At 39.8% G+C, this 17,320-nt stretch overlaps 1 protein-coding gene across 1 annotated transcript in view; it reads left to right on the forward strand.

Annotated features, from left to right (window-relative positions):
* Window positions 1-16,665, forward strand: part of TBX20 (T-box transcription factor 20) — a 37,374-nt gene extending 20,709 nt beyond the window's left edge. The window contains exons 6-8 of the mRNA XM_063406630.1: window positions 878-954; window positions 11,918-12,027; window positions 16,325-16,665. Coding sequence (XP_063262700.1) covers window positions 878-954; window positions 11,918-12,027; window positions 16,325-16,665 — 528 coding nt within the window. The remainder of the gene's footprint in view (window positions 1-877; window positions 955-11,917; window positions 12,028-16,324) is intronic.
* Window positions 16,666-17,320: the final 655 nt, after the last annotated feature.

Consider the following 17,320-nt stretch of genomic DNA (forward strand, 5'->3'; position numbering starts at 1 on the left):
ACAAATGTCTCAGGTTTTATTCACCAAATATAAATTGGTTGGATAGATAGAAAATTTCACAAGAACAATGGTGCATTTTTTTCTGGTCCTCAAAAAAACGTATTGAAAGCCACCACCATATACGCCTGAAAAGTTTCACCACGAAGGGGAGCTCAGATGTTTTGGGGCAGGAGGGATTCCTGGTCAGTGGGTTGCTCAATCTAAATGGAAAGGCTGACTGACTGGGCAGGTTTATAGCTACCTTTGAAAAAGAGAGGAAAGTTTTTATTCATGATCTTTGGTTTTTCAAGTCTCTGATGGCTTCAGAGGGGTCACTCCTTCAATCCAAGCTCTGTCACCTTAAATCTGAGTTCTCCCCACATTTTTCCTTCCCCTCCTCAGTGTCTTTTCATACAAAACCAGTTAAACTGCCCTTATGTGGTGGCTGGCAGGCCTGGCTGAGAACATTTCCATCCCAGTAAAAAAAACGTGGTGGTGAAGTGAAACCATGGCTTCATATCACTAGGGCTGGTGGTTGATGTTCAGCTCCACCAAGGCTCAGCTGTTGGGGGATGATTTGTACTGCTAGTGGAAAAGACAACCTGACTGATGCTGGTAAAGTATTTGGAAGCTGTGATGCTGTCCGTGGGTGGGTTCCTCCTGCTCCGGGCAGCAGGAAGGCTGGGCCTGACGTGCCCTTTGGTCTCTCCACTGCCATATTTGCAGTGCACCCTGGTTTGCCTCCTCGGGTTTTCAGTGTCTCAGGAGCAGTGCACACGCACAGGGCGCACGGATAAAAGGAGCAGTGAAATCACAGGGGATGGATTGGTTAACACTTTGTACGCTGCAGCACCCTGACACTGTATTCATGTAATGTTGCTCTTTTCTGTGTTCCCAGATAACCAAGCTGAAAATTGACAGCAACCCTTTTGCTAAAGGATTCCGTGACTCTTCCAGACTCACTGATATCGAGAGGTAATGGGGACTTTCTGTTTACTTTCCATGCAGATAAGATAAAGAGAAGAGAGAGTTTGTAGGAAAAGCATCCTTTCAACTCCTGAGAACCTGTGCATTTTAACGTTATCTTGCTACATATAGTAAGACTCCTCCACATCCTTTAAAAATACTTATAAACTTTATGAAGAAAGAGCTGTTTTGAGTTTTGACATCTGTTCCAGTTAGGCCAATATATTCGTCTTCCTCAGGGGGCTTCTTGAAGGAGGAAGAGGGTCAGTTTTACAACTTCAGAATGAAAAGCTTTTTCTTATCATGCCATTTAATCCTGTTGAGAGCTGTGAATTGGGTCAATGGGAAACAAGGGCAGTGGTCCTGTGAAAAACATCTTTACAGCTCCCCACTGCTCAACATAGTGGAAAAGAGAGAGAAGAGCTCCCAAAATTCACTTCAGCAGTTCCAGACACCACATTGGCAATTACCGCCATCAGGACGGCTCCCATAACTCCCACTCTGACAACAAAGATGCCATTTTTGTTTCACCAAAGTTGTATTACAAGCTGCATCAGGGGAAAGCTTTATCTGGAAATTGTTTTGTGTGTGTACAGGTCATTACAAGCAACTGCTGCCATAGGGACAGAAGCATTAACCCACAGCTGAGTTAGGAAATAAATTTCAATCTCTTGGTAGCTTTCCAGCACATTACATTTTTATGATATCGTGTCAAACAACTTGGCAAATAAAGCAAATTAAGCTGCTTGTGTCCTTTAAGCTGGAAGAGTACTCGATGGAGATGGATATAGCACATCCACTTTTTTCCTATGAGCACACAATCATGAAAGAAAGTTTGGAGAGGCCAAAACCCTCCAGGCTCCTATATGGAGATATCCAGATGTATCTGTGAATCATTTTTTCACAGATGCATACAGGGGACAAACTGCTCTATGAAGTCATAGCCACAGAGCTAGAGAAAGTCTTTACAGCAGTTCAAAAGTACATCTATCTAAGCCCACCCATGGATGGGAAATAGTGGTATCCTTTACACCTTACTAGTGACTGGATCATAAGTGATCTGTTGAGTAAATGGGTAAAATAACAAGAATTTGGGAAAAGAAAGCTTGTAGGCTGCAGTGCACACTTGAAAGTTGTTGAAAATTGTTTCTTAAGTGAAAGCCTTCATTGAAAACGAAAGCAAACAAAAAAAGAGGCAAATTTAATAAAATAGCATGGCCTGCTCTATTGACAGAATACCGAGGCAAACAACATCCAAAGCTTAGGTTAGTATGCAATAAATAGTGAAGGAAGAACCTGTCAGAAGAGGTTTCCTTGTTTTACAGACAGGAGACATCTAACAACACAGCTTTGCAAGGGCGGAAAGAGTCAGAACAGATAAGCTGGGAGAAAAACTTAGTTACCTCTGTGCAGATGAACTGACTATCGTGGTGCTGGATAGGAAGGGAAATTTTCCAGAGGACATCTTACTATAACAGCACATGGCATGGAGTCAGAAATGCTGAGCATAAACTGCAGTGCCCTTTTGTTTATTGATAAGTGTAAGAATAGAGCCTGAGACAGGCAGCCAAGCCCAGGCACAAATGTTGCCATGAAAGATAAGGCAGACAAAGATGAAGCCTACAATAAATAAAAGAACCAGAATGTAAAAAGTATTAAACTTACATTAAAACTCTGGATTTCAGAGCCCAAGTTTGGGTCAGGTCTGATTTTGGCTTAAATTAGAAAGCTTAGTCCTGATTATTATTACAATAGTATTTAAAAATTCAAAACCTGCTGCACAACACATCAAGTCATGAGATAACAAAAGTGTAACATGCAAGTGGGCTGGTAAGAGATTGTCTGAGAATTGCCTAAGTTATACAAATAGTGCAGAAATATCAAGGGGTTTATTCGGTTCTACCATTAAAATACTCAGGCAGGTGAAGACATCATTCTCTAAGTCCCCATTGGTTCTATAGATTTCATCTTAGCACCAGCAAAATCACTTAAAGAAATTCAAAATAAAGCAAAGGAAATATCAAAATGAGACATGAAAACAGAAAGAATTTCTTATTTGATGTCCATTGCAATATTATTTGCAAACAGGTGAATCTTGAATAGTACATCACAACTCTTGCTCAGTCTAATTGGAAACTATAAGATCACTGCTGGAGAAAAATACTCATTTTCCAGGGAAAAGACTGTGAAGGCCAAAACATACTTGCACAGCTCTTAGAAACTGAGTAGTTCTCAAGAAGCTGTGAAAATACACTCCTGCCCTGCTCCCTCAGCAGGCGTGTGTAATCTGCAGCGTGGCATGGTGCTCCTAATGGCCTCCCGTAAAGCATCCCATGATATTGGGGCCAAGACAGCACTCATTTATCCTGAGCTCCAGCTTTTCCAAATGACCTAAGTAGTGTGAAAGCACACAGAGCTTTGTATTTCATTTCCAAGTATTTAAGACTGCTTTTTCCTAAACAGCCTTTGGGGAGGGAAACAAATCAGATCAATTGATCTTTAGAGACCTAAAGAAATTAAATTAGTCTGGAGTCAGTTACTGCACTAAACCATCCAGTAATTGGATTGCTTCTTGTAACTGATTGAAAACAGCCTCTATCTGTAACAATATAGGGAGCTTTTCTTTATAGTAGATCTGAGAGAAAAACACATCTTTTTATGACATGATGACAGAAATTGCACTTTTTTAACCTAATTGAATATGATTTTATAAATATGTGACTTTAACGATTTCAGGCTTCCCATTCTAGATTTACGATCCTTATGTAAGAAATTCAAGCTGCAAATGCCTTTAGGATTAAATCTGTTGGCATTGTATGCGTTGGAGTTGAAATAATATATGTAAGCATAGTTAAATTTGCACAAGAGTAGAGGAGGCAACAGCAAAACTTTTGAAATGCCCTGTGTTTTCTTTTGTTCCTGTATAAATACCATAGAATAGTTTCCCTGTACTTACAACTATATGCAAGCCTTGTAACTATTGAAAAAAATCTTTGATGAGTTTGGTATATACTGATTTTTTTGTAGGATGCAAGGTTTCTTTCACAATCAATCCTTTCCCTACATTACTTTTAATCCATTTATAGCAATGGGGCAGACTTTATCTGGGGCTACTGTGATTTAGATAAGTTTCTGACTCACCTTTTGATCTTTTTACGTGGTATTTACATATCCTCTACTATAAAAAAGCTCCCACAGTGGTTGTAAATGGAAAAAATTGAACATTTAGCAGCAATTACTAGAATGTGGAGCTTAGCATACTGTGATGTTGACTATGAGATGCCAAATTGAGTAATGAGGCATTTCTGCTGAAGAAGAAACTGCCAGAGGCATAAAGGATGCAGGGGCAGAACCCAACAGATGATTTTTTTCATCCTGAGTCTAAATTTCTTTTGAGTTGTTGCAAAGAATTAGCCTGTGAAAATAAATAGATAAATAAAATCATAATTACATACCACTCAAAAATCCAGTGAAAAAGGTGGTAATTTCAAGAGCAGGAGCCAAATATGTGATAGGTAAGTTCGGGGTGTGGATTTTTAACTATTAAGGAGAGAGTAAAATGAGTATACCCATCTGCACAAGTCCAATAATGCTCCTGGGATCCTTCAAGAGGAAATATGGAAAAGTATAGTTGCACACCCAAGTAATTTTTAGGCAGAGAAGGGAAGGATGGGGGATGGGGAAGCTAGAGAGCAGCATCCCAACTGGATTTGCATGGTAATAAAATTCCAGATTTTCCCCTGAGGAGCTTCACCTCTGAGATGTGGAAATACATCATGCTGGCTTGCAAGGCTGTAAGCAAAGCTCATGCTAATGGCTGGATAGGGGCACTTCCCTGCTGAAGGATCAGTCAAAGCCACGTGCTCAGTGATGGGCTGAGCGCAGCCATCCTCTCTCCCATCCTATCCCTGCTCACCCCACAGAGCTGCCTTCTTCCCCATTCCTATTGCCTACTGCTGGTCCAGGAGAACTTCCCAGACTCTTGAAAGCCCCCTACCATATATACATGCTCTATGACCTATCCCCACATCCATGGTTAAGCGGGGCTTTGTCATAGTTCTCCAATAAGTCAAACTGCCAGCTGATCTTTTATTCTCAGCTAGTTGTCAGTCTGTGAATGTCAGCAACCAGCCATGAGATATCATCTCTGGTGTTTAGGTTCAGAGAAGAAAAGAAGTCCTGAATTTAGGGAGAAATACCAGGGACTCTGGCATCTAAACACCTGGAATCTAGTGCCATTCCAGATGTTGCTGACGTTACTCCAGTCTTCAGCTGCTGCTCCAGATGTGTGGGTGGATTGTCTGTATTTTCTGCATCATCCCTTCCAGAACACTGCAGGTAGCTTGGATGCCTTAGCAAACCTTACCTGCTCAGGGTAATCTGGGACTTTGAAAGCACTACCTGCCTATGTTTAAACACCTGAATTATTCCCTTCAAATCTGGTTCATCTGACACTGCTTGTTGTTAGCCAGGCAACTGTTCCTCTTCACCCAGCAGAAAGTCCCCTGTGCCACTTAAATTCTCTTTAGTTCTCAAGTTTTTAAGCAGTCATACTCTGGCTCATTTTCCACTTAGGTTTTTTGTTATCCACCTTCTTACTTGTGCAAAATAGTATAAAAATATTATTCTAGTTGTTTCCCCTGGCCTTATGTAGACGTAGTGTGTGCATAACAGAAGGGCATGATGTAAGATCTATGGTTTCTACCCCAGTGAAAGTTTTCCAGGGACTTCCCCATACAATTTCACAGGACTTCTCTGTACTCACCTGTCATCATTTCGTTACAGTCAGAAAGAAATGGTTGCTCCACTGGGTGAAGTGGAGATCCATGGGGCTGGTCATGTAAGATAGTTTTCTCATTTCTATTTGCAATTGAGAAAAGTGGGGTGAGTATATTGATAACTTCATGACCCTTCTTCATAAATGTCATTACTTTTCCCAGCCTGGCTTCAGCTAGGCTTTGTAGCATCCATGAATATTACAGCCCATTTACAAGTCCTGGATTCTTACTGAGAAGGTGACAGTAAACATCATTGTGGAGGTACACTTGTTCTTTTACAGTCATCAAACCCTAGATTTTTCATCATTTAAGATTCATGTCCCTTCTTTCTTGCATATGTTCTTGCAGTAACACATCCATCCGACACTTGCCCAACAGTTTTGACTTTGTGTAGAAGTGTTTTGGGGCTGTGGATTAGCTTTTGGGCCAGGTCACATGAGCCACTGTAGCCTCTGGGCCTAGTTTTGTCCCTGGTTGGTTCAGTTTTAATCTAAGCAGTGGAACAGAACTGCTTTGTTCTTCTCAAGGATTTGGTCCATACCATGGACCGTTTATAACCTGAACTATGTTCCTATGGTTAGCCTCTAATATTCTTCTACCAGTAAGAACAAGTATATGTAGAAAATTAATATGTCTGTATGTTTGTGCATATAAATATAGCAAATCAGGTACATAAAATATGCTTTTAAAAAAACATATAAAATATAAAATATATAGCATATAAAATAGTAAATAAAGCCACAGGAACATAAAGGTTGAGTGATATCTGAACAATGGTTCTGACAATGTAAGTTGTTCAGTTGTACCTGCTGTTACAGAAATGTATTTGTTCTTCCTGTTATGTTGTTTGGGTTCTTTGGGGAGGTGAGTGGTTTTTATTATTTTTGAGGGGGGAGTTTTGTTCATTGGTTGGGTTTTTTTGTTTGGGTTTTTTGGTTTTTTTTATTACAGACTTGTTTTTAGCACTTGCGTCTTGGACAAATTAGTCATCTTTTCCCTTAAAAAAAGTTCTACTACAGTGCGACTTCTGACAAGTTTATTTTTGTGCCTTCTCAGCCCATTTATTCCATCTGTCTTCACCTCACCTCACTTCTGACATCTTCTGTTATCTGGGCTTTCTTCCAAACATACTAACTGGCAGCTACAAAAAAAGGAAACCTTTGAAATGCAGAACTAAAGAAGTCATTCAGGCTGCAAACTGATAATTCATATACTTTATATCCTGTTCTGTATTTTTCTTTGTGTTGGACTGAATGGCCAAGCAAAACACGATTGTCAGTTTTATTATTTTCCTTTTTTTTTTTTTTTTTTTTTTAATTGACATTGCCTTTCCTTGCAAAGAACACGAAAAATGTTGAAAAAAACAAACATGACACTAGGAAGAGGGAGCAGATTCTGGGAATATCCTTACCTTTCTGCATACCTAGCAATTGGATAGTAAGGAGTAAAAAAAAAAAAAAAAAAAAAAAAAAAAGTTAATACTAAGAGGCTTTTTAGCTCTGCTCTGAATTTTTCACCTTTTGCAGCCATTCCTGAAACAGTAACTTGTGTAGAAGACGTAAGTTCAGAGTGCCTGGCTCAGCCACTTGCTCTCTCTCACCACAGTTTGACTTTAGTTTGACTTCTGTCTTCAAAGAAGCTTGAACCTGGGTCCCACTGTAAGGGATGGCTGTCCCTTATATCGAACTTCATCCTCTTTGTAGCCATGGTATAGATCCAAGATAGATACTGGATGCCCTGGTTCCAGCAAGCTACTTCTGAATCAGCTCTTCTGACACTTTTACCAACGCTAAATATATTGTCGTAAGCATTCTTGTCCCAAAGGGAGAAGGTCCCATCTCCTTCCTGCCAAACTCAGAATCAGGGTCATGGTGATCACCAGGCTGCTGTGCATGCACAGCTGAAGTAGAGCAATAGCAGAAGGAGCAGGAGAAATGACATCAGAGAGTCCTGCTCCCACCTACAAAGAAGCCCTGTTCTTTCATCTTGTTTAAAGATCCTGCTCAGGATAATCCGGGACTTTATCATCTCCTGAAAGAATTTCTATAACCTGGGTTGACAGCAAAAGAAAGCGAGCACCCTCACACAGAGCCTCAGCTTCTTACCAAGCCAACTCTATTTTCTGCCCTCTCCTAGTTCAAATCCACGGCAAATCTTGGGTTTGGTCTCTAAAGTGTTAGTGAATCATTTGTCAATTACAGCAGGATTTCCCCACCTTCCTTTGGTCCTCTGAGGCTACTCCGTACATGCAGGGCACTGTTAGCTAAACAAGGCCAAAGACTCAGCTTGGAACTGTATGACATTTTAAAGCATCCCTAGCCAGAAGTTTAGTTTTGGAATTGGTTGCCAGCAGAGGCAAGAGTGAAATGTTTAATCAAGAGCTTAGAACCTGCAGAATAGCAAGATGTTCCCCATGCACCCTAAACCCTTTCTAATTGATGAACTCTCTCAGGCTCTCACACGCTTTGATTTCAGGTTCAAATTTTGTTTTATTTCTTGGACAAAGGAGACAAGTGCTTCATTCATACTAAGGTTTATTGACAGGGCTGGGCTCAAAGTGTGCTTCTGCTGGAATGCAGATTATCGGGATCAGGCTGAGCTCCTTTTCCTATTATCTCTCTTCACATTTGTCCTTCCTCAGCATCTCCTCTGTGAGTGTGCTTGCCAATACGATCTTAGTTTTTTCCCTTCCATTTGGCACATGGATCTTTTTTCTCAAGCAGTTTCAGTCCCTAACTTGCTCTTCTCCAGCCTGTCATCTCCTACTCTTATCCAGTTGTACACCTTGCACAGCTTAATCACAGTAATATATTGTGTGTATATGCATGCTTTTCTCCCTCCTCTGGGTGTTTCCAAGATATCTGTGCTTTGAAGAACAGTGTGAAAGACTGAAATTTGTTGGTAGACCACACAAAAATACCTGATAGAAAGAAGACAGTTTACCTTTATTCAATTGGCAGCTTGTGATCTCTCTCAGAAGTTTAATGTTAATTTCTTGCTAATAGAACAAACTATGGAGTTCTAAGACACGTTAAAAGATAAAAATTGTTAGGTCCAGGTATTAGATAATAAGTCTTTGATCACAAAGAAACAAGAGGACAGAAACTGGGTATTGAGTAACTGGAAGTAACTTTGTTCTTTGACTATTTGCTGTGGAACAGTGCTGAAAAACATGCAAAGACAGCTTTAAAAAACCCTCCACCATACTCTTCACTTGCTATTTTTTGAAATTGAGCATAGAATCATAAAGTGGTAAATATTAATTTATCATTCAGTAATTTATAAAATTATTTCCATAAGTCCTTTGAACCACATTGAAATATCTGATGTAGCATACAGAACTATAAAGCCAGAGGTAATAATGTATTCCCCTTTTGGTAGTGTTTGTGTAATATTTTGGGTCTTGGAAAAATGCATTTTATTAATCCACTCTCCAGAGCACCATATTTGGGATAACCTAAAGGGTTCATATTTCCATAAAGAAAATTTTCAGAAAGATTTTGAGGTTTAAGTCCTTTTGTACCCAGTGGAAACAAGGATATAAGAAGGAATCTGAGTTCCAGATTGCCAGCTTTGTTCCTGCATTTTGAACTAGATTTCACAGGCACTTAAATCTTGCTATTAAAGTTTTGCTTCCTCCTATGTATCTGCATTGGAGTAAGTCCTAAGGCACCTTTGTCTTTAAAGGGTGGAGGAGCTTAATCTCTTCTTTCCAACCCATGTGGGAAACTCCAAACGTTTTCACAGATTAAATAAATTGCAACTGCTGTCTTCTCTATCCAGACTCCAAGTGATCTGAGGATGGAATACTGCAGCATGGTGCAGAGGCCACCACACTCTTTTCCTCTAAAGCACCAGGGGAAGGAAAGAAATCTAAATGCAGACTTCTCATATTTTTAAGTGGGAGAAACAGTGCTTGGAGGATAACTCAGAAACATGGTTTATGAGTGGAGAAAATGCACCATTTCTTATTTTTTCCATATTTCCTTTTGCATACTTAGGTGCGCACAGCCTTCTGCATTTTGTAGGTCTGTTTGGAGGTTTATATGCAGCATGTGTTGTATGTGGAAAGAAGAGGGGCTACCTGAAGACTGCGGGGCAGGTGCCTAAATTCTGGCGGGAATGTCAATGCTTTGTGCTCATGATGAGAGTCACAGCCTCAACCCCTAAAATTAAAATTCAGTAGGTGTTTGTGATTATAGCATAAGCAACCAACATGGTTAGTCAAGATAAGCTCATACAGTTTTGAATATTAAATCTCAACTGCACAAAAGGAAGTGTTTCTGTGAGATTAGTTTGTTTTCCCGATCCAAGTTTCCATATTCCCTCTGCCATAAAAACCTTTGCCTCTTGTGCTGATGAATGAGATTAATCTTCCAAAACCTTTTGCATACTATCTGCAACACTACATCGTAAAATAAATAAATAAACCTACCACATAGTTCCCTGGTTTGAAACCTTTTCTTAGTGAACCCTTTGATTCAGGGTTCACTAAGAAGTCATCTCTCTTTTTCTTTAAAAGAAGACAACCATATAGAATAATAGAGTTCTCTGTCTAGCATACAAACCCATCTGGAAAGAATTTAGTCTCCAATAATTGTGGGCATTTGATTTAGCTTTAAATCCCTGTAGGTAATTCAGATGTAAATTTATTGGGGTGAGTTTATCCCCAAGCTGCCATTGGATCCAATGTTTTAGAGGTGAAATTGGCCCACTGAGCTAAAACTACAGCCTGTATTTTTTGTTGCATCAGGATATTATTACATGCTGTAATCTCTGCCATTATAAGCAGACCCTTACTAGAAATAAAGTCAATAGAGACAATACAGACAATCACCTGTATTAAATTTATTTTTCAGACTTTGACAGACTAGCAATTTTTGATTATGAATATGTTTATATAGCAGTATCTAAATCACTCACACAACACTGGCCTAATTTGTTGTTCTGTTATGCTGTACTCCTATGAAATAGTCCTTTTGGTCAAGTAAAATTCTTTGCATTTCACATTCTGCTTCAGAAGAAAGCCTAAGATTTCAAGAGGCATTCAGCACATAATGTAAACAATGCCATCTGTCTTTTTCTTCAGAAAATCTTCTTCGAGATAGCCCTGATATGCCTACTGTTTTCAATCACTTAAAAGGCAGTAATCCAATTATATCATCCTCTATGTAGGAGCTGCCATTGCTTTCAGTCCACTTCCAATCCTGACACAAGTAAATCACTTTGATAAGATCCTCTTTTTATTTATTTTTTTCTGAGGAGACTAGCATAAGTAATGATGCCAGTGATAGAGCAAGGACAAAATGACCATAATGGACTTTCTGTAGGAAAGGAAAACATGTGCCACTGTGATTTATCATGTTACTTGAAAAATATTTTTCCTTGGAATTTCTGGAACAAGCACACTTTCTAAGTGAAGGGTGTTAGCAAGTATGAATGGACAAATGGTAAATTCAGACAAAACCTGCATCAAGTAGCAGATTTAAACAACTATTGCTACTTAGGTTTCTTAAACAGGAACAGAAGGTCAAAGCCATTTTGGAAATGTGCCTAGGTCATTTTCATCTTTGGTATAATGCCACCTACTTACATGGAAATGCGCTTGGAATGTGTAAGGTTGGATCTTCCTTACAAACTACTAAGGCTTATCGTGCAGATATGCCTTCCTTCTATTTAAAAATGGTTTGGGTGAGTTCAGTACTTTGTGCTACCAGCGAGGCAGGGGCCTGGCAGACACGTCTATCCTCCCAGAATAGACATGGCATGAGATCAATAGTATCTGCAGACTTCCTGCTACGAACTGCCCTTGACTGATGCTGGGAGAGCATAGTCAGAGCTGAGTTGTCTCTGGCCACACCTGTCTTTGCCCCTGCTTTCGGAAAAAGGGGAGAGCAGAAAATGAGGCAGTCATGTGCCATGCAAAATCTAGTTTGAAAGGAGCTGGACCGCAGGTGTCTTTTTGAACCCATACTCAGCACAGATAACTGCAGAGTTTGCATTTTCAAATTTATGAAGAGTGCTGGTCTGATATTCAGTGCTTGAGACCACATCCAGGAAACACAGTAGGAAGTTCACTCTGCTGAAGAAGCTGGTAAGCAGTGATCTGGACAGGAAAAGGCATTGTATTTATCTTAATGAATTTGAATATTGCTTAGGATGGTATTGATACATTGGGTTGTTTCCTTTTACAGAGAAAGTGTGGAGAGCCTTATCCAAAAGCATTCCTATGCCCGATCCCCCATTCGGACCTATGGAGGAGAAGATGAGCTCGGAGACGACAGCCAGGCAACACAAAGCAGAGGTAGGAAAATGTGCTCATGATGGTAACTGTGGTGACTCAGTTATGCTTGAGAAAAGCAGGACCACAGGCAGTACTGTGGTACTCTAAAGCATTTCTCTGGTATGCATCTCTGCCATGAAGTCATATAATGAAGCAGAATACTTGTTACCTTTTGGCTCTTTGGGACATCTGATATGTCCATGGCACTGGTGTGGGTGGTTTAATTCAGGAGGCAGTTCTAGAGACAACCATTTGCCATCAGAAGAGAATTATCTCTGCTTCCTCTTCAAGATGTCTGCAAATGAGAAAACTTCATTACTGTGGTGCTGAGAACAAGTTAACACTCCCCTTCTCTTGGTAGGACTCACTAGCTGGGCTCCACACTACTCATAAGGTACCATGTAGATGTGCCACTTGCTGCCCCTCCAGCCTTCTGTGAACGGAGGACTTAGCTCTAACCATCTTCAACCAGCCTGTGGTTGACCCACTTTGCCTCATCAGGAAGCAAATTTGGTAGCTGCCTGAAAAATTTATGCCTAACTGTTATCTGTTAGTCTCTTAAAGGGGCTGTTCCTGCTGAAGCAATGAGCCCCAAATGCTTTATCAAACAATTTGTCTGCATTAACAGTAGCAAAAGTAGCAGTAAGACAGACATGTTCTTTGTGCGGATACCTACTGGAGAGACTGCATGTCATAATTTACCACTGCAAATAGATCTCTAACCCTTCCTGTAGGATTGCTGACTAGCATAAACCTGTGTTGCATTATGCTTTGCATGTTGACTTTGTGACCTGCCTGATATGCCACAGCCACTTGAGGTAAAGCCGTTCTATCTGTCTTCCGACTGGCAGTGCCCTTGTCTTGTCCTCTAACTCCATACAGTGCTGCTAAGATAAGAGCATTATTTCTGGTCATGAGCTCTTTGGACTTGTGCAGGGAAAACACACTTATTTTTAACCATGAGTTGCTCTTCAGCAAAATGTGATTAGGTGGGCTTGTTTTTACACATCTGTTCTAAGAGCAGGTCCTTACATTATGGAGTTTTCTGAAGGAACTCTTCACCTGGTATGATGCCATCCTTTCACATAGTTCTGGGGAATTACCTTGCTTCATGTCAGCTTAGATCCTAGGCCAGCTATTGCTGAAGACAGTATTAAATTGTTCATTGTTGGAAGTGCTCAGAGCAAAGCACCTTCTCTTCAGGAATTAAATTTCTGCCTAGTATGATGCCCCTTGGGAGTGACAAAAGGTGAACCTCAGTATGAGAGCTGGCCGTTAAATCTCTTCAGAAGAGAGTCCTTAGAAAGGTGTCATGGGGGATATACTACTTCATTACAATTAATTTTATGTGTAATAAAAAGGTACAGTTCTGCATTTGCTCGCAATATGGCAAATGAGTAAGTGAGGAAAATTGTGAATCATGGCAAAGAACTTTTTTCTAATCTGGGAGCCATATGCTACATGGGATGTGAGCACTCTGGGCAGCCAGAGACATGCACAGAGGGTAAATCATACTGCGCTTACACATGAGTAACTGGTACTGCCTTTGCTCTCTCTGTAGGTCTAGTGTCCTTAAATAAGGAAAAGTCCTCCAAGATACAAGGAGAGGAACAATGCTCTTATTGAAATTCCATAGATATTTTCATTTCTGCTGATGAATTTTAAGATTACCTTGCATGCAAAACTGATGGATGTTCCCCCATAAAAATAAGAGTTGAGAGCCAAATACATATGCCTTACTGGGTAGTGTGTGTTATAAGCTCTTTGAGACCTTGATTGCCTCAGAACTACTAATTCCCTTGACAGTGGCAAGAGTGGTATGTGAGACTTTTTGGATTACTAAACTGCAATTAGAGACCAAATCAGCTGGAGCAGGAAAGGATGCTTGAGGAAGTTCCTAGTGAAAATCACTGAATACTTGGTGATGGAAGTTTAAAGCCCATGTAGTGCAAATCCCCTTCCATGAGCAGGGACATCTTCAACTAGATCAGGATGCTCAGAGCCCCATCCAACTTGACCTTGCATATTTCCTGGGATGAGACATCCGGCCCCTCTCTGGGAAACCTTTGCCAGTGTTTCACTACTCTCATAGTAAAAAATTACTTCCTTATATCTCATCTAAGTCTACCCACTTTCAGTTTAAAGCCCATACTCCTGTTGTGACAGATCATGCTAAAAATTTTTTCTCAGCTTTCTCATAGGCCTGCTTTAAGCAATGACAGGCTGCAATTAGATGTCCCAAAAGTCTGCTCTTCTCAAGACTCTACAACCCAAATTCTCTTAGACTTTCCTTATAGGAGAAGTGTTCCAGCCCTACAATCATTTCACAGTTATTCATGAGAAAGAATCACATACCTTTTTCTGCATAAAGCAAAGAAATAAATAGCAGTGATAGACTTTGTAATTACTTCAGCGCCCTCTCAGAGCATTCTCTGCTTGGCCAATTTCAGCCATCTAAAGATGGAAACAGCTAACCTACAGCACAAGACATCTAATTCCATAGGAATTAACAAAGAGGAAATATATAAATTCAATGGAAACTCTTCAATGCATAATTTCTCTGTGCCTACATGCCCACACAGGATTCACAGTAGCCACTTGGAACAGAGACAAATGCAAACCTTCTGGGCAAATCCAGATTTGCACCCTGCTTTCCCAAAATGCAGTAATGCTCAGATACCCTCTGTTTTGTCAAGGGCTTTGCTGCGGTCTGTGAGTAATATGTCATCCTTAGAGTTTGGCTGTGGATCCTAATCTCCCAGCAGTTAGGATTTGGTTCAGTGGTAGGACCAGGATTTGGTTCAAGTTTATTTCCACTGCTAAATTCGCACAATTTCTTTTTCCTGTTACTGGGCTATTTTACTTGTTTCATTAAGCAGAGGAAAAATAATTCATGATTTGAGAATACATCCCACAAGAGATTTATGATTTAAAAAAACCCCAGCAATGTGTACTTTTTAGTTCTGTTGTTTTTTGCTTATAGTTTTGGTTTGAGTATGTGGCTGGGATTGGTTACTTTACTTAATTCCAGTAAGTTTTCCTTGAGGATAGAAGTCTTCATATGTTTTCATTCTACAGTTTGGATGAACTTCCCTTCTTGAATCAGACTGATGAAACTAGTACCTGTTACAAAATTTATTGTCTCAGAATTGTTTGCAATACTGAATTGAAATTATATTTTATCAAATACTTTTGCCAACAAATTTATTTTCTAAAGTAAGAAAGTTGGTCACTTAAGAAAATACTTAAGAGACCAGAGTTAAATTAGTGTTTAAAGAGGAATACAAAGAGTTTATTTATACCATTTTGTTGTATTCCTCATTTCTAAAAATCAGACATAATGATGATGACCAGATGCATATAGGAACTACAGAGATGAAGAGTAACGCAGTCATCAGATTATTTGAAAATGACCACATATAATTATCCAAACAAATTATTGTTTCCCCAAAATTTTACTGTCCACATGAAATAAGTAATTAGTTCTAGTTTTAAGAAACTATTTTTCTTTTTTTAAATGATTCTTTAATCTTCAGGGAAAAAAAAGTATTTTAAAGAGTTGGAAGATTTGTGGAAATAGTTTTTGAAACTTTTCAAATTAAACAAAGCCGAAACAAAATGACAAAGAGAACACTTCTATTGATCAAAAGTAAATAATTACCATCAAAAAAGTTCTGCAGGTCTTACTATGAATTAGCACCAGTGTTGTTTATTAGAGTACTGTACACTGTTGGAAAAACAACAAATAGTTTGACATGTTTTTAGAATTTTTTGTTATATATTATGGAAAGAATCAGGTTGACTGGAGAGATGTTGATAGGTTTCATTAGAATAAAAAAAATGGAATCTTGTAGTGCAAATTAGATTTTTTTTCATTTTTGCCACACTGAAATTTTAGAAAAAAAACCCAAACCAACAGTTCTACTAAGGATCTGATGTAAAAATCTACCAGTATGTCTTCAAAACAGGGATGTAATACAGTGAGCTTCCACATCAGAGTAGATATTTCAGTGTTTAGTGGCAGCATTACAAGGTGCTTCAGTGTCTAATATCTAGAATGTTCAATGTGCAGATCTGATTTTACTGTTGAAACCACTGCAAATTTCCATTTCTGAAAATGGAAATTTGTCTAAGATGTAGTGATAAGGGAGAGTAACCACCAAATAACGTTTTAAAGATGGAAATATCTGGGAAGTATTGGTCAGCTGGTCATTGAAACCAGGCTTGCTGTGAAAGACTCATTTTCTCCCTTTTTGCTACTTTACCAGCTTTGTGTGTCACAGTGCCAACGTTAGGTATTCTTTCTCTTTGCTTGCAGGGTCAGCCTTTACAACATCTGATAACCTGTCCCTCAGTTCCTGGGTTTCCTCTTCAACCAGTTTCCCAGGATTTCAGCATCCACAGTCTTTGAGTGCCCTGGGTACCAGCACTGCATCCATAGCTACACCCATTCCTCACCCAATCCAAGGATCTCTGCCTCCGTACAGCCGCCTGGGAATGCCCCTCACCCCCTCTGCTATAGCCAGCTCCATGCAAGGCAGCGGCCCCACCTTCCCGTCCTTCCACATGCCAAGGTACCACCATTACTTTCAGCAGGGTCCTTATGCCGCTATCCAAGGACTGCGTCACTCCTCCGCAGTGATGACACCGTTCGTATGAGTGACACAAGACAGGAGGAACACAAGGTTCTAAATGTGCAAGTTTGCTAGGAAAAATACAAGGGACCTTCCCGAAGGGCCTGTGGCAGGAGTGCCGAACTCATAACAAACCAGCTAAGAAAATGCCTTGTGGATACAGATTCCTCTTTTGAGGGATCACAAGAAGAGCGCATGCAGCTTGGAGCTGCTCACAGATCTATGTAACACAGCCAAAATGGATTCCAAAGTCCCCAGGGATCTTTGGTCGCGTGCAGCTTGTTCCAAAGGTGCATTATACCTAGTGGAAAGAGATTATCTTTAAGCAGCAGTGTACAAACTAATTGTCTATAGGTCCTTTTTTCATATGCTAGGTGAATTCTAAAAAGGCAATATTCTTACTCATCTTCATCTCTTCTTGTGACTGATGAGCATCTAAACAGAAAAATGTATTGCTATAACTTTGAGCATGTTTTAGGTTATCTCAGCATACATTTGCTGAAAACAGGACAAAGTGGAGAAGACCACTGTCCTTTTTAAGACTGGCATATATTCACCAAAACCAGGATTTCTTAGTTGCTACTATAATCACAAAGAGAACGTTATTAACAAGTCTTTCTTTGTTTGTTTCTTTCACAAAACACTTATCGGTTCCAAGAAAAGAACTGTGTTACAGGACT

This window comes from Prinia subflava, chromosome 1 (genome assembly GCF_021018805.1).
Source record: "Prinia subflava isolate CZ2003 ecotype Zambia chromosome 1, Cam_Psub_1.2, whole genome shotgun sequence".
Classification (NCBI taxonomy): domain Eukaryota; kingdom Metazoa; phylum Chordata; class Aves; order Passeriformes; family Cisticolidae; genus Prinia; species Prinia subflava.